At 43.1% G+C, this 23,281-nt stretch overlaps 5 protein-coding genes and 1 pseudogene across 5 annotated transcripts in view; 5 read left to right on the forward strand and 1 right to left on the reverse strand.

The window, feature by feature from the left end:
- The window catches only part of LOC146675311 (zinc finger MYM-type protein 1-like), a 75,261-nt gene that overhangs the window by 31,884 nt on the left and 20,096 nt on the right, over positions 1–23,281 (forward strand). The gene's annotated exons all lie outside the window — the stretch shown is intronic.
- LOC146675313 (endonuclease domain-containing 1 protein-like) lies at positions 2,323–5,531 on the forward strand. Its single transcript, XM_085402495.1, has 2 exons — positions 2,323–2,647; positions 3,903–5,531. Exons 1-2 carry the CDS (start codon positions 2,354–2,356, stop codon positions 4,521–4,523), a joined length of 915 nt encoding a protein of 304 aa, XP_085258621.1. The 5' UTR covers positions 2,323–2,353; the 3' UTR covers positions 4,524–5,531.
- Positions 7,249–8,253, forward strand: LOC146675314 (endonuclease domain-containing 1 protein-like). The gene is made up of 2 exons (XM_085401140.1): positions 7,249–7,539; positions 7,660–8,253. Exons 1-2 carry the CDS (start codon positions 7,249–7,251, stop codon positions 8,251–8,253), a joined length of 885 nt encoding a protein of 294 aa, XP_085257266.1.
- Positions 9,768–11,745, forward strand: LOC146675315 (endonuclease domain-containing 1 protein-like). Its single transcript, XM_085402496.1, has 2 exons — positions 9,768–10,091; positions 11,149–11,745. The coding sequence occupies exons 1-2, from the start codon at positions 9,768–9,770 to the stop codon at positions 11,728–11,730; spliced, it is 906 nt and encodes a 301-aa protein (XP_085258622.1). The 3' UTR covers positions 11,731–11,745.
- On the reverse strand, positions 11,845–13,149 carry ufsp1 (UFM1-specific peptidase 1). Its single transcript, XM_085402497.1, has one exon. It carries the CDS (start codon positions 13,061–13,063, stop codon positions 12,305–12,307), a length of 759 nt encoding a protein of 252 aa, XP_085258623.1. The 5' UTR covers positions 13,064–13,149; the 3' UTR covers positions 11,845–12,304.
- LOC146675317 (zona pellucida sperm-binding protein 3-like) lies at positions 14,438–15,577 on the forward strand (annotated as a pseudogene).

A 23,281-nucleotide genomic window follows, 5' to 3' on the forward strand; every position in this document is an offset into this window, starting at 1 on the left:
GTTAATCAAATGAAGCACATATTGGACAATGTTCAGATGGTTAATAACACCATCAGTTTGGGAAAACATGTGGGCACTGGCCCCCTTGACAGAGACAGTGGACCCTCTACCAGTCAGCTGGTAGGGGATGTTGCAGCTGTAGATGGTGGTATATTGTTTGCCTCTCAACCTTTTCTTAAAGTTTCTGAAGGCTTTGATTAAGCAGAGGAATTTAGTTATACTACCACCACATTATTGAACCTCTGCTCAAACTGTCTGCAGAAACGTAATTGTTTTTTGAAGTGCCCAACCTTTAATATCACCAGTCTTGATAGAGTTCATTCTTAACGTCTTTCTGGTCTTCAGGTCATGTCCCAGCTTGTCATGGTTTTACATCGTCCTATGAATTCCACACTGGATTCATGCAGAATGATTGCTCATGTCTGGGTTCAGGCGTACCCAGTTCTCTGCAACCGCACTAACACCTCTGGAGTTTCCCCCTATGAAGGATTTTGTGAAGGCTGCCAGATGTTCATGTCAGTTACATGGGCTCACTTATGCTTCACAGCAATCACATCAAAGCCATGTCCAGCTAGCCTGGTCCCAGGTGCTGTTCTTGCAGCGTTCAGCTTGGCTAGTGAAGCAGGAAAGTGGGCCTCGTGGCACACAGCCAGCAGCACTGTTTGAGATGCTGTGAATGAAAGGTGCAGGAAGAAGCCGGCTGAGTTTATTATTCTCAGTTGGACCATTTCAGCATTTCTGAAAAGGTTATTGTTACATTAGCTGGAAGTAAGAGTAGAACACTGTGGTACAATGTAAAGTGATATTTTTACTAACCAAACATTACATTATTTCATTCTTCAGATTTTTTTTTACAGACAGGAAGTGATTCAATTGTTAATTAGATATTTTGTTGCGTTATTTACACTTTTACATCACCTCACATGCTGCATATGTATATTTAATATAGACATAGTGTTTAATCTCAGAAGACAGAACACTGTAAAATATAATCCGTTGTTTTTAACAGTCCAGGAATTAATTTTTACTTCAAAACATTAAATTGAGTTTTTATGTTTGTTGGCTACGGAGATTTTTGTCAAGGCGTTTAAAGCCATTACCAACAGACTCTGAAGCAAGACCCAAGAGTGAGTATTTGACTGTTAAGGGGCTTTAATGTCGTAGAGCATTGAGCAAAAACAGAGGAACTGCGGATCCACGGGAATGGAGCCAGCTACTTGGTAGAATTACCCTAGGACAGAGGAAAAGAAAGTCAGTCCGGACAGAATCTGATGCTGAGCTGTTTATGAAAGGTGTCAGAAGGTGGTGAGGATGCTTACTATGGGTAGGGCCACTGATCCGATCTCTGCAGGCTTTCCTAATTGTTGGAGGATGGGCAGGCAAGTCAGCTGCTGAGGTGAGTGTTTAAGCAAGGATTTCCTGAAAACATGGACCAGCTTGACGGTGAGATGTGATTGCATCTTGCAGATGGTTTGTTCTTCCGCCACATGAGAGTCACAGGAATTTGAGAAAAAGAGGACATCAGTGCTTGGAGAATGCAAAGGTCATCAAGGAGATGGATCACCACTCTAGTGAAGACGACAATCTGGTGGTGGAGCTGGTCCTTAAATACTGACAGAAGAACAGGACTTCAGGAGCTCAAATGAATCCAGCCCATCCTCGATTCAGAGAAGTGTTAGGCCACAGGAGACGACCAGTGCAGGAGCATGATAATGGAAATTTCTAATATTAAGGAATCCTAATTTAGAAACGAACTGCGATAACACAAATTATAAAGTAAAGTCAGAGAAGTACATTACTATGACTAGTTGCAAACTCAAGAGGAAGTAACTTGTAAATCATTGTGTCCTGCTTTGAGTTACATTTACAACACCCCAACGTTTTATATTGTACAACATCCATATCATCCATCCAGGTTGTCCAGTATCTTTGAAGTTTACATTTTTACATAGTGCATACTGATAAGACCATGTGCTGCATGAAATATAGAAAATATAAAGTTACAACAACACACGGGTGTAGGAAGCCTAGCCTATAGAGTGAACATGGTGATGTAATTTTTAGAAAGGTAGAAAGGTGCAGACTTGCATGACTAAACCAGATAAGTGAGGTATCCAGCCAACCAGGCCAACCTGAGCCACTGCTGCTTTGCATAGAACGTCTCTGTCCAGCTGTCATTGTACTAGCCTGCTGAAGGAAATGCTGATACAGGATGACACGTTAAGCCGAACCGGAGTATGGAGTCTGAGTCTCTCGGTCTTTTATTGGTGCGCAACAGCCATAGCAAACATGTCAGACCCGATAAAGAAATAACCCAGTTATATTTTCTTCAGGCAACTCCAGCTGTGTGAGGATGCATCTGTTTTTCACGTCTTTATTCCCCATCACCCTGCTGATGGCGTCCCACCTGGTGAGCGCCACTGTGTCCAAGAGCTTCAAAGAGTGCAGCCAATTCTTCTACATGCAGACCCCGCCTGCAGGGATCAGAGGAACAAGCCTCAAGTGGATCTGCCAGAAATATGCAGACAAACTTCGCTACGCCACACTGTATGACAGCAGTCGCCATCTCCCCCTCTACTCGGCCTACATCTTTAAGAAGTCTGACGGGAAGAGGAGGATGGACACCCCCTGGATGTATGAGCCTCAGGTAGAGCCTCAGAGCAGCACAGTAGCTATAACTTGCCACTTTTTGAAGAGATGTTACATGTTTTGGGGCATGATAACATTTTGTTTAAAAAATCTAATCTATACAAGAACAGTGCATATACCGGGTACTAGAATTTTTATATTTTTTTCCCAGAGTTACTTTAGTTTACATGAGTTAATTTTACTTCAAATCAGTCTGGTGCTTGTTACCAAAGACCCAACAGCACAGTATAAGCTGTTAATCACCCAGACATGCCCTCAAACACACCTCTATTTTAAAGACACAGTTTGGCAGTTTGAAAGATGAGAGTTAAAGTCGAAGCTTGTTTGTGTTGGCTAAATATGTATTCTAAGAAAGCTGATTAACAGAGCCTCTTAGGTTACCAAAGTAGGTTTGGTTTATAATGACTCATATCCAATGGGCCAGAAGAAATAAATTGCCTCAAGTGCTAAAGCTTGGTGTATTCTGGCTCTGGTTCAGCCTTGGACTCAAGGCTAAAAGAAATACCTTCTGGCGCTGAATTTGACTAATTGTTGCTCCTTGCTACATATTGATTTCACATAAATCACCATATTTCATCTGTTTTCACTAAGTCTGAATAAGCACATATCTCAATATTGTGAGTGTTTTAAGCTTTGACAGCATTGTACTGTTGAAATAATCGCTCAATCATGATGATTTAATAACTTAAAAGACTAGCTTGGAATGTTGATACATATTCTTATTCATCACTTTAGTGAAAGAAAACATTGATATTAATGTTATAACATCTTTAAAATCAATGTCTATCTTCAACATTTCTTCTGTAGCACATTCACTGTATTCATCCATAGCACACTTAAGGCAAGTTATTTTTTCTAGCTCATTTGATGTGAGTCATTATAAACCATAATTACTTTGGTATCCCTGCCAACCAGCTTTCCAATTATATTTTAGTGTGAGAGATGTGTGTGTGTTCAGTTTCGGCATCCAGAATAGGGTTGGTTGGGTTATGGTAAGGTACATCTGACCTCCTGGATCTGGCTCTTTTTTTTAAGCTGACCTGAATCTGGCAACACAGGATTAAGAATCTGACACCTATATTTTTTTAACTGTCATGTGAACAAACAATCAGGCTGTGAAATATGATGTGTAATACCTGCCTTAGATTAAGATGCTTCCAGGCTTTACTGCTCTTATTTAAGTGTTTTGCCCTGTGGATTGAGGACTTTAAAATTGCTAAATGTCATGTTTCTTTTACTTCCTCTTCTTACAGCTGCTTTCAAATGATGAGAGTAGTAACATGAAGGCACTTCCCCTGAGTGAAAAGACTCCCCCTCTGATCGAGGACAGCCAGCTTGTTTTAGAGGACTACACGGATGCCGTAGGATATCGACGTGGCCCACTAAACCCTGACTTGCACCAAGCAGAACCAGATGACAAATCCTCCACTTACACCCTGACCAACATAGTTCCACTGATCACAGATTTCCTGGAAACCTCTTGGAACCCATACTTAGACATCGTTCGCCGACGTCTCAACAATTTCTGCCACGGCAAATCTTTTGTAGTGACAGGGGTGACTGTTTCAGGGGCTGCCATTCAGCGTAATAACAGGGACCGTCTCATCATTCCAAAACACTTATGGCTGGCATACTGCTGTCCACAGTTTGATCATAACTCACCATATGAAGTGAGGTTTATGTTCCCTAGCTACGGCGGCTATGCACTGAATGAACAGGCTGGATTTAGTGTAGTCGAGGTACCTCTAAAGACTCTGGAGACATTCTTAAGGAGCCAGACTGACATAGACAGTGACATGGCCATATTCTACAAGGGATGTGTGGCAGAAAATCCCTTAAAGAAGAAGAGAGACCTTACCAATGTTTTAGTATGATGGAATTTTCATAGTTGATCTTCTACATGAAAAACAGTATTTTGTCAAAAGCTAGCTTGCAGTTAGTAGCCAAGCTAGTGTTAGCTAACATGAGCCAGCTCAGAGAAAACCTGAATAAAAGGAAAACATGTTTTCTAAAAAATATTCTTCAGTGTTTTTAACCACTTAAAAAAATCTGACAATTATTTTGTTAAAGTTAATGTTTAGCAATTAATGAATCAAATTAAAAGCCCAAACAACTACCCAGAGGTGTTTTAAGAAAGATGACTTGGTTTTAGAAAAACTTTATAATTGACTTGAAGTCTGTCCTGCTTTCTCTGCTGTTTTTGTCCTACAGATAGACAGGCTTCATTAGATAAAACTAGCCATTAGCTTTCTGGCTAGTGTTAGCTTACCCTACTTTTATGGAGAAACTGGCAGCTCGCTGGCTAATGCTAATTTGCTTGCTTGCTAAGGTTTTCTATTTTGAGTCCATTTGTATGCTATACTTAGCTAAAGCTGGTCAGTGCTATCTTTGGGAGCTGAGGAGAGGCATTGTGACCATAATAGTCATGTCCTTGTCTCACTCACAGGCTCTTAGAGGCAACACAGAAATTAACAAACAGTATATTTTAAAGTCACATTGCAGTCTGTTTCACACACTGGCAATAAAAAAGGGTTTCACACATGAAAAAAAGTTGCAGACTTTTTAACAGGATGCAGAGTAATGCAGGAATGTTGAAATGCATCTATTGCAAAAACAAGACTAAGCCAACTTTACAGTGTTGAGCAATCCTGCTTCACATGTTATTGAATAAATTAAAGTATAATTCAGTTAGAAAGGAATAGAGCCATTGAATTGTTACAATTTATTAATCTTGCCTTTATGGAAACAAATTATGAACCCAATGGCATCTTTATTAAATCCTTCCTGGGGTAATTGCCATAGCTGTTAAAATTTCCTGCACTTAAACTGAATACATTCAAGCCAAAATGACCTGACTTGTAATTTGTCCACATCTTTGTCTTTATCCCACCTATTGTTCTCCTCGACTCTATTTGTATTATGAACTCTAAAGTGCTCAATTTCAGAGTCCAGATGTTCAAACCAAATTTAAAACATTGTGCTTAAATATTCTACCTCATTTTTGATCTAGGTGACGGAGAAGAATTTGACTGTTACTGACCTGTGCTGTATATGGTAATGCTGAAGAAATAAAGCTCAAATGTGCACTTATTTATATAGTAAAATACAATTTTCAGAAATTCCTCCATGGAAAGAAAATTATAGCCATATATAAGAACTGAGCAACCACGAGTATCTTTAACTTATATTCTGTCTTTATCCAAAAATGTTTCATTATTTTGCATTTCACAGGATGACCAGCAGATAGAAAACAGCATGTCACATATTGCTGCTGGAAAAAATGAGTGCTTCTATGTCTGGAAAGTGTTGAAAATATGCATTTGGTCACAATCACGTATTTGATTTTGTTATATCTTCCTGAGAAGAACTTTGAACTTTTTTGTGATTTCCTTCCTCTTTGGAGCTAAAAGGGGCCACCCAAACACATGAGATATCAATGGAAAGCCCAGGATTTCCTCTATTTAGTACATCAGGACAAGCTCAAATGAGTGAAAAGCTATAGACCAAAAACAAATGTCCATTACAGAGGACACAAATAAGCTGGTTTTAATGATATCTCAGGATATGCCTCTTTTGTGGCACAATCATTCTGTATTTTATTTATAATGTATTTTATTCTGTATTTTATTTTAGTAATCTCTTAATTTTGCAAATAAAAGTTCTTTCATGTTACTACCCTGTTGTTGTGCTGCAAGTTATTATTTTTGAGGCAGTTAGAATTAATAACTGTGGGGCTGAGATAGCTGTTAGCAAGTTTATGCAGCTCTGTGGGAATTCTACAGCTACCAACAGTCATAACAGTCTTGATAACATAGAATGCAGCCATGATCATATCATAGCAATTGTAGTCATTTTAGTAGTCTGCATTCTGTACTTGCAGCATTTACATCCTTAGGCGAGAGTGTAACTCATGTTTCTGTAAAAAGAAAAAAACCCAAACCTTACACATGTACCTTAAAGGCATCACATGCAGCGATTAATAGTTACTACTTTGAAAAAAAGGATGGCTGTAAGGATACACTCACTGTATACATGTGACCGTGCCTGTTAAAAATGAGGCTGTGCAGAACAGGCAGATGGTGGGTTTTTAACAACATGAGTGTACACACACAAAAATGTACGTTAATGTAACCCTGATATACTTAACTTGTATTTTTTCTGCATTTGTCAGTGATATCAGTAGTAGTAGAGTAGAGTATACACTTCATTGGTAGCAAATATAAAGTTCATAATGACGCACAACGGTCTTTAAAAACCCAAGGCACTTTAAAATTGCAAGTATAGCTTTGTGTTTTTGATAAATGCTTGACCATCTGGGAGGATGTGTTCAAAGAAATAACATTACTCTAACCAGTGTGAGGCACCATTGGCCATAGTCCCTGTTTCGCCAGCTGTGGGTGGATATGATAAGGTATAAAGATGGCATTACTTTGCATACTGAGGCCAGATTACAGAGAGCAGAGTGGGAAATGTGTATGAGCTGTTTTACTGAGCATAAAGACGCACGCAGTCATTTGTAGCAGAGCTCAAAAATATACCTAACATACTATTTAACAGCTTTAACTTGTTACCAGAGTGGCTTCAGGATCCCTCCTAGCTATGGCAGCTTGGGCACAGACAGCTTTTCTACTTTTCAGCATAATGTTAGCAGTGATAGGCAAAGTGGAAAAAGAGCTTTCTCCAGAGTGCAAAGAATTCCTCTACATGGGAACGCCACCGAGAGGACTGGAACACCACTCCGTCCAGTTCATTTGTCAGTACTACAACAAAAAGCCACGCTACGTGACTCTGTACAACACTGTGGACCATATACCGATCTACTCTGCCTACATATTTAAACGCTCAGAAGGGGAGAAATGTATGGATGTCCCTTGGATGTACGAACCTCAGGTAAAGAAAACTAGAAAGTTCACTGCTTTGAAATGTGCGTAAGAATTTGTTGCGTAGTCGTGTAATCGCATTCAGTCATGCTCGTGCCCTCATTTGCTGTGGGTCTGTCTCTCTGCACAGCTGTCCACATCCTCTGAAACAGACGAGATGCAGCCCTTTCCACGGAGTTACGTGCACATGAACTTTGAAGATGCCCAAGCTGTTCTTGACGATTACACAAATGCCATCCTTTACGAGCGCGGCACGCTCAACCCGGACGAGCATCAGAATGAACCTGACGACAAAGCAGCTACCTACACCCTCACCAATGTGGTACCCGTGGTGCCTGAAGTCAACAACCTAATCTGGGACAAACAGGAACACATGATCCGCAAAAGGCTTAACAACTACTGTCGTGGAACGGCGCACATTGTCACCGGGGTCACCACCTCTGGCAAGATGATCCGCCGGGAAAACATGAACCGCATTGCAGTTCCCACCTACCTGTGGTCAGCATATTGCTGTGTTGACTATGACCACAACACACCTTTTATGAACCGTTATAAATTCCCATCTTTTGCTTACTATGGCCTCAACGAGGATGAGAACAATGACATGGTGGAAGTCTCCGTCCAGAAACTGGAGGAGTTTCTCAAGAAGACAGAATTTGTAAGCCAGAACTTTCAGATCTTTGTGGGCGACTGTTCCATACAAGCACCTGAGAAAACTGCATAGGGAAAATATTTAGAGATATTTCAACATTTGACAAATTAAAGAAAGACAAAAAAAAGTAGTCCTACCAGAAGAGTGCCAGTGTACCTTCTCATTGGTCTCTGGAACATCAATCTCTCAACAGACGTTCCTGTATCTTTTTTATTCCCTTTATTATTTGGTGTTTTTATGATTTTTTGTCCTGTGATTATTCAATTGGGTTTTAATCCTGTTATCACAGAGGCCATAATCTATGAACTGCTTTAAATTGATACCCATCAAACCATTCAGTAATCCTCATGCCCTCTGGATTGGGGCACTGTCATCATAGAGGAGACCACACCCATCAGAATAAAATGTTGCAATCATAGAAAAGTTTCTTTTAACTTGCAGTGCCCCTTCAAAGAGGACAGATGAATCCAAACCATAAAAGAGATATACAGGTTACTAATTTTTCCTTTAATTTGTCACTGATCTTTGTGGTGTTTGTAAGTAAAATGAGGTGCCATCATGTGCCAACAAAACATCCAGCTAAATTATAACAGTGTGACAGTGAGCTATCGCTAACAGTATCCATGAAATTTGCAACCAGAATTTCTTTTGTTATCTACACCTGTGCTTTTTCTACTGTGCATGGTAATTTATATGACACGTTACATCAGGTAAAACAAAAGCTTCCAAGCGGGTCATAAAATCTGCTGACACTGGATATCACGTGTATTTTTTGTTGTTCTGCATAACCTTTACTTTGAAGGCAGAGGCATAGCCAGCTATCAAGGAGGGGGGGGAGGGGAGGATTTACATTAGTAGGTTGTTCACGTGTTGGAAAGGTGTGGGGGAGGGGCCATACTGTACTTTAAACACTCTTGCAATGTAACAAAATGTAACTTTCTCATATATTTCACAGGAATAAACCACTGAATGAAACTGTCTCTGAACTTTTGTTTTTGACATATTCTGGGCAATTTGAAACCTGTCATCAGACGTCATATGCATATTAAGTTACAGCACCAGCTCATGATGGGATAGAGCTTTTTAATTTGCTGCTGAAATGAAAAATCTAAACTTGATATGTGGAAATTCTCCAATGCAAGACTCCTTCTACACTTTAAACAAAAACTGGCTTTAAAACATGAGTTTCCCATTTCTACTCTTTCATTAAACTTCAGCTTCATTCACTGCAACAAGGCCGACGATGGAAGAAAGGCTATTTTTGAATTGAAGGTCTGAAGTGAGTGCCATTTGTCCTCTGCACTTTACAGTAATAAAATGCTCTCAGTGACTGATAACTACTGCTACGACACTCGTGGGAATTTGAATATATGGAAAAGCCTTTACAATGAGAGAATTGCTTGCTTGAAGTGCAGGTGAGGCATGAAGGGAAATGTGGGGTGTGATAGAGCTGGGACAGAGGCTGTACTTGTTAGGCAGTAGTAGATTGCAGTGGTGTGTCACAGGTGAATTAGAGACACATTAGCAAGAGAAGACACATCTAAAAAGACACAAAAGAGAGCTGCTGAGAAAAAAAAGCTGCAGTGATGATACCTACATTTACAAATTGTGCCTTAGCAACGGCAGCTGCCATGATCTTCCTAATGTGTGGATTGCTTGAAGTGTCCCAGGCAGGAGTTGTGGGAGACTTCAACCATGCGGAGCGCTGCAAGGACTCTCTCTTTATGGGAACACCACCACGAGGATACCTCAGCAACTCCTTTAAGAAGATCTGCCAGCGGTATGAGGACAAACCCCGCTATGTCACCCTGTACGACTCACACAAACACGTCCCCATCTACTCAGCCTATACATTCAAGAAGTCAGACGGGGAGAAGAAGGTGGATTTCCCTTGGATGTTCGAGCCTCAGGTGAGAGTGCTTGCGAGCTCAGTCAAGGATGAAACAAATAAAACAGAAGCCTGGTTTCATTCTCAATTTTGCATGTTTGCCCATACAGTGTGCTATATATCTGACATAATACTATTCACACTATATATACCATATATTCACAGTACTCTGTATCTATTCACATGCAGTCATTGGAGATTTCTTGACATTTTTGGAAGTGTAAAGGCAATATCACCTGATGTTTCTTAACAAGCAGCTAAAGAACTGCAGCAACTATGCTACTGTAATAGAAACAATGTAAAGCTGAGATAAGCTGCTTTATTAGCTCTGTGTGCTATTTCACTGAGATAGTGTTGCCATTACCATTTATGCAAATTTGGCATTTTTCTCTAAAAATGACAAAAGTTCGTTTCTTTTCTGTAAGAAGTGGCTGTTTAATTGCAGAAAAGCACTGGCAGCTAGATTTGTCAACTTTTAACGGTGCTTTGTGTAAACTACAGAGTTTACAGTTCATGGCTGCGCTTATTGTAAGCTTTAGTAGCTGACTCTCAACCCTTTGGATGCTGTTATACTGTTTTTGTCTTCCTATTTTAATTCAGTTTTATTTATATAGAGCCAAATCAAAATAACAGTTGCCTTAAGCTGCTTTATACTGTAAGGTAAAGACCAACAATCAGACGAAGAGCAAGCACTTGGAGACAGTGGGAAGAAAAAAAACTCCCTTTTAGCAGGAAGAAACCTCCGACAGAAACAGGCTAAGGGAGAGGCAGCCATCTGGTGTGTCAGGTTGGGGTTAATCTTCATAAACAGATTATCTTTTTAAAAGTATAACTTCAACTCTTTGCCCACATACCATGAGTTTTGTCTACTATATTTGTATAAGTGTGACAAGATATGAGCTTATTCACATTTCCACTGAGTTATTGGACAACTACTGGTCTATTTAAACAGTCGCACAAGCAAACAATACCATCATATCATCTCTATTCCCATGAGTCTTTGCACCATTCCCAGAAAAAAATGAGTGTGCAAACTGTGAGTAAAACTACTTTGCTTTTTATTTTCTCTCTCTCCATAGTTGGCCTCAGAAAAGAGCAGCAGTAACATGGAGCCCTTCCCCCAGTCTGCAAACATGCACATGAACTTTGAGGACTCCCAGGCAGTCCTGGAGGACTACGCCGATGTGGTTCAGTATGAACGCGGCCAACTAAATCCCGATGAGCATCAGGCTGACCCTCTAGACAAGGCGTCCACCTACACCTTGACGAACGTGGTGCCTCAGATCAGGGAGTTCAACATGGGTCCTTGGGCGGAACACCGAGACATCGTCCGAAAGCGCCTCAACAACTACTGCCGCGGCAAAGCCTTTGTGATCACCGGGGTCACCACTTCTGGACACACGATCCGTCGCAACAACCAGGACCGGGTAGCTGTGCCCGAGTACATGTGGTCGGCCTACTGCTGCACCGAGTTCGACCAAAATGCGCCGTACTTTGTGCGCTATAAGTTCCCTGTCTTTGGTGCATATGGGCTAAATGATCGTGTCAACAACCAAATGGTGGAGGTTCCTCTCAAAAACCTAGAGAAATTCCTCAAGGGGAGGATGGATGTGGACAAGAACTTCCAGATTTTCTATAAAGATTGTGTATCAGATAAATGATATAAAAGGTGATCTTTTGATCTCTTGGCAGAAATGTAGCTCGAGAAATAAATGGAACCCAGATGTCATGTCAAATTAAATTATATGATGGAAGGAATAAAACGGAGAATTGAGTGAGCCTAAATGAAGCTTGTCTCATTTAATATGTTTACATGCGTACAGATCTCTTTCTCAGTGCATATTGAAGCATTGTCCAGCACATATCATGTGTAGGTGATCACAAGACTTTCCTCAGTTTATGATGGCTTTGTGTATCCAGCATGATCAGGAGACGCATGCATTTGTAGTAAATGATCTTGTGCACAAAATGTGAAATAAAAATGAGCAGCTGTCAAGGGTCTATGTAGGCCTGTAGAATACTGAAAAATATTTTTCACAAAAACACAAAATGAAGACATTTGAGAAGCCAAACACACTGTTTTGACCAAGAAATTAACTGATCCTCAAATTTCTAATAAAAAAAAACAAAACAAAGACCAACATATACGATTGGTACTGCTGCTCTTCAAGAGCTTTAATGAGTTTAACCACAGGATGGCACTGCAGCTCATTTTGAAACAACCATACTGAATGTCTAAAACACATTTAGCAGTCTTGCAGTCTGTGGCAGACACAGATTATAAAATGAAGACTGATCCAGAGATGATACTCTTTTCCATGCCACCCACCCTCTCCTCTGCAGCTCTGTCCTGTCCAGCTCACATCCATAGTAATGCGGGTCGAGAACCAGCAAATAGCTCCCCTTATCCCCGGTCCACACCCCCAATACCCCCTTCGAGGAGTTGTCTCTGTCTCCTCCCATCATCACTGGAGAGTTATGCTTCTCAAAGTGCTGATGGAGCTCAGCCACTGCGACATGCTCCAGCTCGGCCCCTCCGCCTCTGACATGCACCACTTTGCAGGGAACATCGTAGAAATGATCGAGGACTAGAGAGCATTCAAATGTTCCTATCCACTCCCTGGAGCCTGAAAAGGAGTCGGTTTTGTCCCCCATTGTTACCAACGCTTGCTGGATTTCGGGGAGGCTTGGTACCGGCCTGCAGTGGTTCTTAGGCGGAGAGCAGTTATGACAAATCCACGAAGACAGCGTTTGAACGGTCCTGTAGCCACATCCCCAGCCTCTGTCATCCTGTCCATCGCATCCATAGTGGAAGTAGAGATAGTCTCCTTTTATTAGAGAACATTTTATAGCACCCGAAGGTGGATTAGGAAGACCAGTGTGCACATTCTTCAATAAAGTTTTGTCCTTTTGTAAATTTTTGCTCCCTCCTGCTCCACTTCCTCCCCAGTCAATCTCTTCCTCTGACGGCGCTGGCACGGACTTTTTATCCATGTTTTTCCTCTTTTCTGTCCTTTTTTATTTTTTACAAACACATACATCCAAACACTCGTCAGCAGTTTCAAAACATCCGACGCTTACTAAGTACAGCTACAATAACTATCCCTACGGAACACTAAGAGGAGTAACTGAGTTCCGTCTTGACATTGGTTCCACTCACAGTTATGCCCTCAAGAGCCTTTCGGTCTTTTCGTTTCATTTTGTTTCTAAACACAAAAAGTCACCGGTTTCAGTCGTTTGAAAGTGAAATTACTGTAGGCTACGACTGCTACTACTACTAAACAAACAAATATTCCAGTGTGCGAAAATATCGTTATCTTGAAATGAATATTTCCACATATGTGTACTGATAAAATAGAATTAGGATGCAGTGTGTTGACAAGAAAAAAAAGGTCACCAAAACAAAATTGCTAAATGTAGCACCTGTTTTTTATTAAGTATAGCGTGAATAAAAATGTTTGTATTTCCCCCCACAGTCTTTGAAAGTAGAATCCACGGTCCAGCGCGCGAGAGCACGGCGCAGTACACCTGTGTACAACCACGTTTATTTCTCAGGCCTTGGGTTTTCTCTTTGGCAATGGCTACCCAGGGAAAACACACCGGTGTCGCCTACATTTTCGTAGTTTTGGTATATCTGCGTTTTGCCCCAAAAATAATGTAGAAACTCTTTAAAGCACTTCAAATGCGATGCGGCGAAAACAAAGTGAGAATAGCCGAGAAGCATCAGTTTTCCCAGGACAGACGTTCAGTCCCCAGTGTTTTCAACTTGGAGAAAACTTGTCCCAGGAAAGCTCCTGCAGACCAAAGGAAGCGGTGTCTGAAGCTGAAATGGTTATCTCTGCAGGGCTACGAGAATGTGAGACTGAGTCCAGTGTAAAAATAAGCTCAGCTGGTACGCTTAAAGGATTAAAAGAGCAAGTTTGAATTCAACGTAACCGATAAAAGGCAGAAAATGGCATCTAAAAGGAAGATAAATTACTATAATTGATCAATAAACGGCGGGAAAGGGGGCAAATCATACGGCTCGCTAAAAGTATATGAATGATGTAATGTGTTGTTGTATACTGTTAATTGATCAATTATGTTACTATAGCTAGTAGTTAAATTGTAAACAGTTTAAATGGCTGATTTTTTTTTTAATTGTTGGCTAACGGTACAAATTGTATCACTGGCAAAATAAGCGAAGCTGGTCACTTTAGTGGAGTAAAAGTAAAAGCTGAATGATTAGAATAGAAAACCAACAGTGCAGGGTTCAAACGGTTAACAGTAACAAGAAACTTGTCCAGATTAAACTGAGTTCAACGCCTGTGTGTTTATATGATGACAAACACTGGCATAACCTGTGTGTAATTTTTGTGTGAATACAGGATGCAAAAAGTAAGTCGAGAACCACTAAGCCTAACCTGGGAACCAATGACATCCACGGTCAGTGTCTTTGGACTGCAGCAGTTCTCCCTTCATATCTTGGCAGGTTAAACGGAAGTCTTATTCATTCTCTAGTTTGGCGATATTGTTTGTATGTGGAGTCTAAATGAAGCAGGCACTGGAAAGAAAACTTGTTCCACAGATGTGTGCACCTCTCAGTGTAGTTCCACAGTGTATCAGCAGGGGGAAGCAGTGCTTTTAGAAGCCAGAGTGGAGGCCGTGATGCACCCTCCTGTCACTGTATATGTCGACTCTTGCGTAGCTACATTGAAGCCTGACCCTCTCTCCTTGCAAGGCTACAGATTTATCACAAATCAGGGCTGAGTATTTTCTTTTGACTATAAGAAAAAAGTCAATACACTTGTAGTCATTTGTGAATAGAACACAAAACACATCATGTCCAAGTCTGATACAGTCCTCCTGCATTACACATGTCTTATGGACAGTTTACTGCCAGACTTTCCATCTACATTCTACCATAAATGACTTTAACTCATCTCGTTCTATAATTTGTTGGACAATTGGCAGTTTTTGTATTTTTTTTGTGTCTGTACGACACCATGGTGGATTTAGTCAGTCAATATTTGACTGAAGTGCAGACTTTGTGCACTTCAAAGGGTTTTATAAAGGTGTATATTTCTAGGGATTTTTATACACAAACCCGCATCAGAGGCTGAACATTAACAGTACAAACTAACATAGATTTAAATATAAGGTTTCTATTTAATATGTGAATAAAAATCCTGAAGTATAGAACGCATCATCAGTGGTCTTGAAACTGTACCCGTCAGTCAGTCTGAAGTCTGCACTTCAGTCACATCTTTAGTGTTTGATTCAAAATCCACTGAGGTGGTGTACAGAGGTTAAATTACAAAAAAGGTTAAATTACTGCCTGTGTAGAAAACGTTAGGGAAGAACTGTAATATTGTTGAATTAAATATTGGACTAGTGTGCTTAATTAATGTTTCTGTTTAAAGATGTTCATCAGCTGCCATCTTATGGCCACTTTGAAACAAAGCTTACATAGCAAGCTTGAAAAAAACCTGCTTCTTTCACAGGCCCACCTTCAGTTTAGGCTTCTAAAATTTTAAACATTGCAGTTTCATATCTTCATACTTGTCAGTTTCATCTCAGGTCACATCCACTGATGAGAGATGTACTGTTAAAGGTGTAGTTTCCCATCTAAAGGTCAGCATGTGTCTTTTGTTCAGCCAGCGTACGACAGAGGGAGACAGTGACCTGTGTGAATGCTGCTCTAACCTGTCTGCTGGTGACACACGACTCAGCTGGAGACAGGTTGGACATCCCTTTACAAACACAATATACACAATCATTGAGGTTATTTTTACCAGTTGTTCTAAATGCAATATAGTATCTGTACTACTGGTGTGTTCAGGAATTTGTTAAAGTGACAGCATTTAGACAGGTCCCTTTACCTTAATTTCTTTCACAGCTTCATTCAGACAACAGTGATGGAGAAAGATGTGGTGAGTATGACATTAGACTGTACATCAGGTGATGTAATGTATGAGGCCGGTTTGCTTTCTGAAACATTCAGTTTGTGTTATTGCTTTAAGGGCCATCACAAGAAATATCCAAACATTCATTAATCTATTAGGATTGCTTACAATAGTTGCCATTGTGCCTATTTAGACATTAAGCTGACATTTTTAACCTTCAGATTAATGTAAATAAGTTCATGTCTCCAAGAATTGTACATGTTTTTGACAGAAACGAAGGACGAGGCTGACAAGACAGTTGGCCCTGTTCACATCTCTGTCAGTCGCTGAAAACCCCTTTTTTAGCTGCACAATTAGGTAGGTACAGGTACTCTTGAGACAAACTTGAGGAGCTGAACAATGAATAACACTGATAATGAAGTGGTTTTCCTATGGATCAATTCATTTAATTGTAAAAATGTATACCCAGAGCGGTCTTTTTGGAGCTGTGTTTTCTATAACATCAATAATCTATTTTTTCCCCTGAAAATAGACAAATTAACAAATCTTATCTATGTGAGGAGCAGAGGCAAGCACTTCTTGCTTCTTTTCTCACAAAATACCATAATACAGGGGTGTCCAACTCCAGGCCTCGAGGGGCAGTGTCCTGCAGGTTTTAGATATCACCCTGGGTCAACATGCCTGAATCAAAGGATTACTTCATTACCAGGCCTCTGGAGAACTTCAAGACATGTTAAGGAGGCAATTTAGCCGTTATATCTGCTGTGATGGATCAAGGACACATCTAAAACCTGCAGGACACCAGCCCGCGAGTCCTGGAGTTGGACAACCCTGCCATAATGGTATTCACAATGTCAGTTGGCATGTTCAGTGCCCTGCTGAGCTGGAGACACTGATTATAACAGGTCTTTACCCTGAGCTATTTAATAAAGCACAATACAAGTACAGCATGTGGGGGTGGGATGGGAACAATTAAATCCATATTTTGGGGCAAAATCAACAAACTTTTAAAGGTGTGATTAGTGATTCATTACATGCCATATGCAGTGGAAACACTAATCTAGTCCTGTAAAAGGAAACATTAAGGACCAAATGGGAAACCACAGTGAGCTGTGTGATCTTATCACTGCAACACTACACCTGGTTCTATCCCTGAATATAATCTATTATATTAATGTAATAAAATTGACAAAGGGAGGTTGTGGACCAGGGATGTTTTCTCCTTTCTCTCATGCAGAATAACTTAACTTGTGTCACAGATCTCAGAGCAATGTTATTCTTTTGTAAAGGAATAATTTTGTGAATGAAATACCTGAAATGAGGCTCTTTAGTGCAGTATTGTAGATTTTTTTTTATGTTTGTAACTGTTAATAGTTGATTTTTAAAGTTAACTTTAACTTCCTCAAATTAAGTCTACTAAATCTCCAGATGGTCTACAGCACAGGTGTCGAACTCCAGGCCTCGCGGGCTGGTGTCCTGCAGGTTTTAGATGTGTCCATGATCCGACACAGCTGATTTAATTGGCTAAATTACCTCCTCAACATGTCTTGAAGTTCTCCAGAGGCCTGGTAATGAAGTAATCCTTTGATTCAGGTGTGTTGACCCAGGGTGATATCTAAAACCTGCAGGACACTGGCCCTCGCGGCCTGGAGTTGGACACCCCTGGTCTACAGCACTGTGCAAAAGTGTTGAGCAACCCCTCTTTTTATGTTTAGCTAGGAAAATGGGAAATAGGTGCAGCGATTTATTGAAACTTTGGCAAACACGTGTAAACACCATATAAAACAGAGACCATTCTAACGAGCTTGAAAGTCAATAACTGCCATGACTATTTTCATCATCACAGTCTGAACTCTCTCTGGCATCTTTCTTATTATTTCTCTAACTAGTCTCTCATTTGTCTTTTGATGTTATCTTACTATACGCTGCCTTGTTGAAAGACACGCTGTCACTGGTCAACTTCAGAAGCTGTACAGAGTCTTGTATGGGGTAAAAATACTGTAAAGAGGAAGCAGATGTGGAGGGCAGCTGTGCTAATTGAGTCTGTTGGAGACTCCAGATGTTTGAAAGTGTGTTACAGCTTAATGTTTGCTGCATCTTTATCTTTGGATGGACATATCAAACCTGTCGTAAAACGCTCTGAGGTCAGTGACTAATTTAAATGTTAGAAAAGGACAGTTTTGACCAGTTGTCAAAAATGCTTCAGTCTAGCTGTTTTCCAGTTTTATGGCTTGGCACAGGAGCTTTGCGTAGCTGCTCAGATTGCATTGTCTTCTGTGGGCCTCTTCCCTGACCTCATGGATGACCTTCAGCTCAGGAGACCATAGCTTGTCACTGTGGTAGACACGTCTCATTGTAGTGAGAATGCACACATCCTCACGAAAGCTGATATGTAAGGTCACGGTGTCAGTCACCTCATAGGGGTCAGTGGCTGCAGGATCAAAGACGACCTAGTCTGTGTAGTCAAAGCAAACTTGAAGTTCCTTCTTTGCCTTGTTGGTCCATCTTATCAGTGTTTTATACACAGGTTAAGCAGATTTCAGTCTTTGTTTGTATGATGAGAAGACATGAACCAGACAGTGACCTGAATGTCCAAAAGCAGCGTGATGTCCAGAATGATAGGCATCTTTTTGTGTGGAGGGAAGCGATTCCCAACCAGGCACAGAAGTACACTAGTACTGAGAGGCAGACTAAAAGGGGTTTGGAAATGAATAGGTAGGAAAAAAAGCTGAAAGTAACAGATAGCAGTAAATCTACAGATTAAGCCAATGAATAGCTAAGATCATGTTTAAAAAGAGTTTTAAAATGCATTTTAAATTAGATCAAATAATGGGTTTTTTTAAGGATAAAAGGCCACTCAAGTCCATCTGTGTGGGAACTTGGATGACAAAAGTTAGAAACCTCTGCTGTAGGTTACTGGATTTAAATAAATGTAGTAAATAATAGAATAGAAGGAGCACAAGAGACCAGAACAAACCAAAAACAGGTCAACACAAAACAAGACTATTCACGAGTCCACAGCAAAGCACGGGGGTCGACCGTGCACACGGCAACGGCGGCGACGGGCAAACAGTTCTGGAGGCCGACCGTGCACACGGCAACGGCGGCGACGGGCAAACAGTTCTGGAGGCTGACCGTGCGTGCAGCAACGGCGGCGAGGAAGCAGGTCCGGGGGCCAACCGTGCGGACGGCAACGGCGGCGCGAATGCAGTTCTGGAGGTCGTCCACGCAGAAGGCGGGGGTGGCAACAGAAGTCCGGAGGGCGGCCACGATGCCAGCGGCGGCGACAAACCTTTTCCGGAGGCCGTCCCTGAAGGCCATGATGCCACCTTATAGGCCTGGAAAATGGCCGGCAGAGGCTAGGCGGAACAGGTCGAGCTGGCTCTGACGGCGGCGTGGCAACCACAGGACCAGACGAGGCCGGACCAGGCGTGGATGAAGGCACGGAGGCCGGACCAGGCGTGGATGAAGGCACGGAGGCCGGACCAGACGAGGCTGATGAAGGCACGGAGGCCGGACCAGACGAGGCTGATGAAGGCACGGAGGCCGGACCAGACGAGGCTGATGAAGGCACGGAGGCCGGACCAGACGAGGCTGATGAGGATGCTGAAGCTGGACCAGACGAGGCTGAAGTGAAGGCTGGACCAGACGAGGCTGAAGCTGAAGCCGAAGCGGAGGCTGGACCAGGCGAAGCTGAAGCTGAAGCCGAAGCGGAGGCTGGACCAGACGACGGCGTGGGCGGAGCTGATGGAGCAGCAGGCAGCTGAATGGGCCCCTCGGACCCTCCAGCGGAGACGGGAGGCTGGACGGGCCCCTCGGACCCTCCAGCTGACGTGGCATGAGGCTGGTGCGGTTCTCCTGAACCCCCAGCTGACGTGGCATGAGGCTGGACGGGCTCCTCGGGCCCTCCAGCTGACGTGGCATGAGGCTGGACGGGCTCCTCGGGCCCTCCAGCAGACGTGGCATGAGGCTGGACGGGCTCCTCGGGCCCTCCAGCCGACGAGGCAGGACGCTGGCTGGGTTCACCTGAACCCCCAGCTAACATGGCCTGAGCCTGGACGGGCTCCTCTGGCCCTCCAGTGGAAACAGACACTGAAGCAGCAGGTACGGAGACCTCTGCCAGTGTGGACACTGGCTGGGACTGAGCAGCACAGTGGCTAAACTCAGGCAGCAACAGTGGGATGCAGTCCTCAGAGGGCTGAAAGTGTTCCCCAATACGCTCAGCAGAGGACTGAGGCGGACGGGTGAACTCACTTGAACTCTCAGGGGGTGCTGAGAGCTGAGACTGGTCAGGTGAGTTCTCCGGTGAGGCTGCTGGCACTGGCGTCTTGACCTCTAGGGGTCCAGAGTTGGCTGGTGACTGACACCCAGCCTCTGGGGAGGCCCTAGAGGGAGCAACTGTCTCTGACATGGCCAGCGTAAGAGAACCAGCAGATGTTGTGGTGGAGTGTGTTCCCTGCTTGTAATGAACAGATGAAAAACAGTTCTTTTCGGGTTGAATGGACTTAACTTGTTGTGCAGGAGGAGTTGGTGAAGATGATGGCTGAATAGGTGGCTGAGCTGATAATAAGGCTGATGAGTCTTCTACCAACTGAGCTATTGACTGGGCTATGGATTGTAACATAGTGTCTACTAAGTCTGGCTGAGACTGTAACTGGGCTATGGGTAGTGAGGCTGAATGTGATGGAGGTGACGGCTGGGCAGCTAACTGAGCTTCTGGCTGGGAAGCTAACTCAACAAACCCAGCCCCGGTATAAACAGTCACAAGATCTGGCGAAACAGACAGTGTGTCTTTTCCACTCACCACAGCCGGCAACTCAGGAGTCCTAATCTCCGGCTGTGGGGTGACGCGCCGGCGGCGCAATCGTTGCTTCCTCCCGGGCAAAACATCCGGCGGGCCGGGCAAAACCTCCGGCGGGCCGGGAAAAACCTTCACCGCCCGGCTGGGTTGGGAAGCGGTAGCGGCTGGAGGATGGAGGTGAAGTTCGTGGAGAACGTAATCCTGCACGAGCGGATGCAAAGAGTCCAGTAGCCAGGGATAACAGGTAAGGAGGTGTTGTAGATCGGCTTCAACGGAGTGAAGAGGCGCCCCTCCCTCATGCTCAAGCAGCCGGTAAACCAACTTAGAGGCGGAGCGGATAACGGCCTCCTGAAGCTCCCTGGGTGGGGTGACTGCCGCTGGATCCATATCTGGCTGGTCCGTACTGTCACGGCGAGTGAGAGGAGCCGTGCGGAGGAGGAAAAGGAGGATCCACACGCAGGCAGTCGTGAAGGTGTAAAAGGTGATTTATTGAACACAAAAGGAGAGGCAAACGGCAACACGGAGAACTAAACTATACTGGGAAACAACTAAAACTACAAAGCACAAACCTGAATGAGAGCGGGCGGAAACAGATGATGGTTGACTGCAGGGAAACACACAGATGAGGCAGGGTGGAAACACAGACGGACTAGCAACAACAATGACGGAAGACATGACTTAAATATACAGAGAACCACAGGGGAATTACACACAGGTGGTGGACACAGCTGGGAATAATCAACAAGACGAGACAAAGGTAAAACTGAACACACTCACATGAGACGCAGACCTTCACAATAAAACAGGAAACAAAACACACTTTACTAAGACACAGACTAGACAGAGACAGACTTGAAATGACATATGAAACTAAACCCACATAAACAGAAACATGGAACTCTAATAATAGACATAAACATTACCATAACACGACAAGAGAACAAGAACACAATCCCTGATGCAAACTTAAATCAAAACACAATAAACTCAAAATACTGGGTCCAACGGACCCAGAACCGTGACATGAACAGGATATAAATATGAAAAACTATACAGAATATGAGATAAATAACTTTACAGAAATCTGAGATATACAGTTATACAGAAATGGGAACTATGCAAGTTGTAAACAGTTGTAGGATTAAAGATTATCGAATGTACAGAATGATTATTTACACAGAGCTATACAGTAGTGCAGTTAAGATAAGTGAGATATGTGGATAATTCCTACAGAGGCTGTATAAAGTGCTGGTGGTTGTGAGTGGTGGTTCAGTCCATGTTATTATTGTGTGTTTGAGGGTACAGTTGTCCATTGTGTGTGTGTGTATGTTCAGTCCATGTGTTAACGTGGGTCAGATGTCAGGAGGCAGAGTTCAGGAGTCTGACAGCTGTGGGGAAGAAGCTGTTCCGGTACCTGGTGGTCTTAGTCCGGAGGCTCCTGTAGCGCCTCCCAGAGGGCAGGAGGGTGAAGAGTCCATGTGATGGGTGAAAGGGGTCTTTGATGATTTTCCCAGCCCTTTTCAGACACCGCTTCCTGTAGATGTCTTTTATGGCAGGAAGTGGTGCTCCGGCAATGCGCTGGGCAGTTTTCACAACCCTCTGCAACGCCTTCCGGTCCGAGGCAGAGCAGTTCCCGTAAGAGACTGTTATACAGTTGGTCAGGATGCTCTCGATGGTGCAACGATAGAAGTTCACCAGGATGTCTGAGGACAGCTGGTTCTTCCTCAGAGTCCTCAAGAAGAAGAGGCGCTGGTGAGCCTTCTTGACCAGCTTGGAGCAGTTGGTCGTCCAGGTGAGATCCTTGGAGATGTGGACTCCCAGGAACTTGAAGCTGCTCACACGCTCCACAGCCGTCCCCTTAATGTGGATGGGTGGATGTGGGTCAGCATTCCTCCTGTAGTCCACGATGAGCTCCTTGGTCTTCTCGGTGTTAAGCAGCAGGTTGTTTCTGTTGCACCACTCAGCCAGACGATCCACCTCCTCCCTGTAGGCGGCCTCATCGTTGTCACTGATGAGGCCAATCACCGTGGTGTCATCTGCAAACTTAATGATGGTGTTGGAACCATCAGCAGGTCTGCAGTCGTGGGTGAAGAGGGAGTAGAGGAAAGGGCTCATCACACAGCCTTGTGGTACACCGGTGTTCATTGTGATGGTAGATGAGCAGTGGTTATCCAGCCGGACATGTTGGGGGCGGTTGGTCAGGAAGTCCAGTAACCATTTGCAGATGAGGGAACTGATGCCCAGGTCTGTCAGTTTCCTGATGAGTTGTGAGGGGTGGATTGTATTGATGCTGAACTGAAGTCTATAAACAGCATTCTGGCGTAGGTATTGTTGTTGTCCAGGTGTGAGAGGACAGAGTGCAGTGCGATGGAGACTGCATCCTCTGTGCTCCTGTTCTGGCGGTATGCGAATTGGTGGGGGTCCAGGGTGGGGGGGAGACAGGATTTGAAGTGTGCTAGGACCAGCTGCTTAAGCACTTAGTGATGATGGGGGTGAGTGCTACTGGGCGGTAATCATTGAGGCAAG

The sequence above is a fragment of the Rhamphochromis longiceps genome, linkage group LG3 (genome assembly GCF_057381845.1).
Source record: "Rhamphochromis longiceps isolate RC_006_pf linkage group LG3, R_longiceps_female_GT1.1, whole genome shotgun sequence".
NCBI classification, from domain to species: Eukaryota; Metazoa; Chordata; class Actinopteri; order Cichliformes; family Cichlidae; genus Rhamphochromis; species Rhamphochromis longiceps.

Bases quoted from the DNA above. Each gene is read 5' to 3' on its own strand.
- LOC146675313 (XM_085402495.1), top strand. From the start codon at position 2,354: ATGCATCTGTTTTTCACGTCTTTATTCCCCATCACCCTGCTGATGGCG. The intron at 2,648-3,902 runs GTAGAGCCTCAG...CTCTTCTTACAG, and splicing joins CCTGGATGTATGAGCCTCAG to CTGCTTTCAAATGATGAGAG.
- LOC146675314 (XM_085401140.1), top strand. From the start codon at position 7,249: ATGGCAGCTTGGGCACAGACAGCTTTTCTACTTTTCAGCATAATGTTA. The intron at 7,540-7,659 runs GTAAAGAAAACT...CTCTCTGCACAG, and splicing joins CTTGGATGTACGAACCTCAG to CTGTCCACATCCTCTGAAAC.
- LOC146675315 (XM_085402496.1), top strand. From the start codon at position 9,768: ATGATACCTACATTTACAAATTGTGCCTTAGCAACGGCAGCTGCCATG. The intron at 10,092-11,148 runs GTGAGAGTGCTT...CTCTCTCCATAG, and splicing joins CTTGGATGTTCGAGCCTCAG to TTGGCCTCAGAAAAGAGCAG.
- ufsp1 (XM_085402497.1), bottom strand. From the start codon at position 13,063: ATGGATAAAAAGTCCGTGCCAGCGCCGTCAGAGGAAGAGATTGACTGG.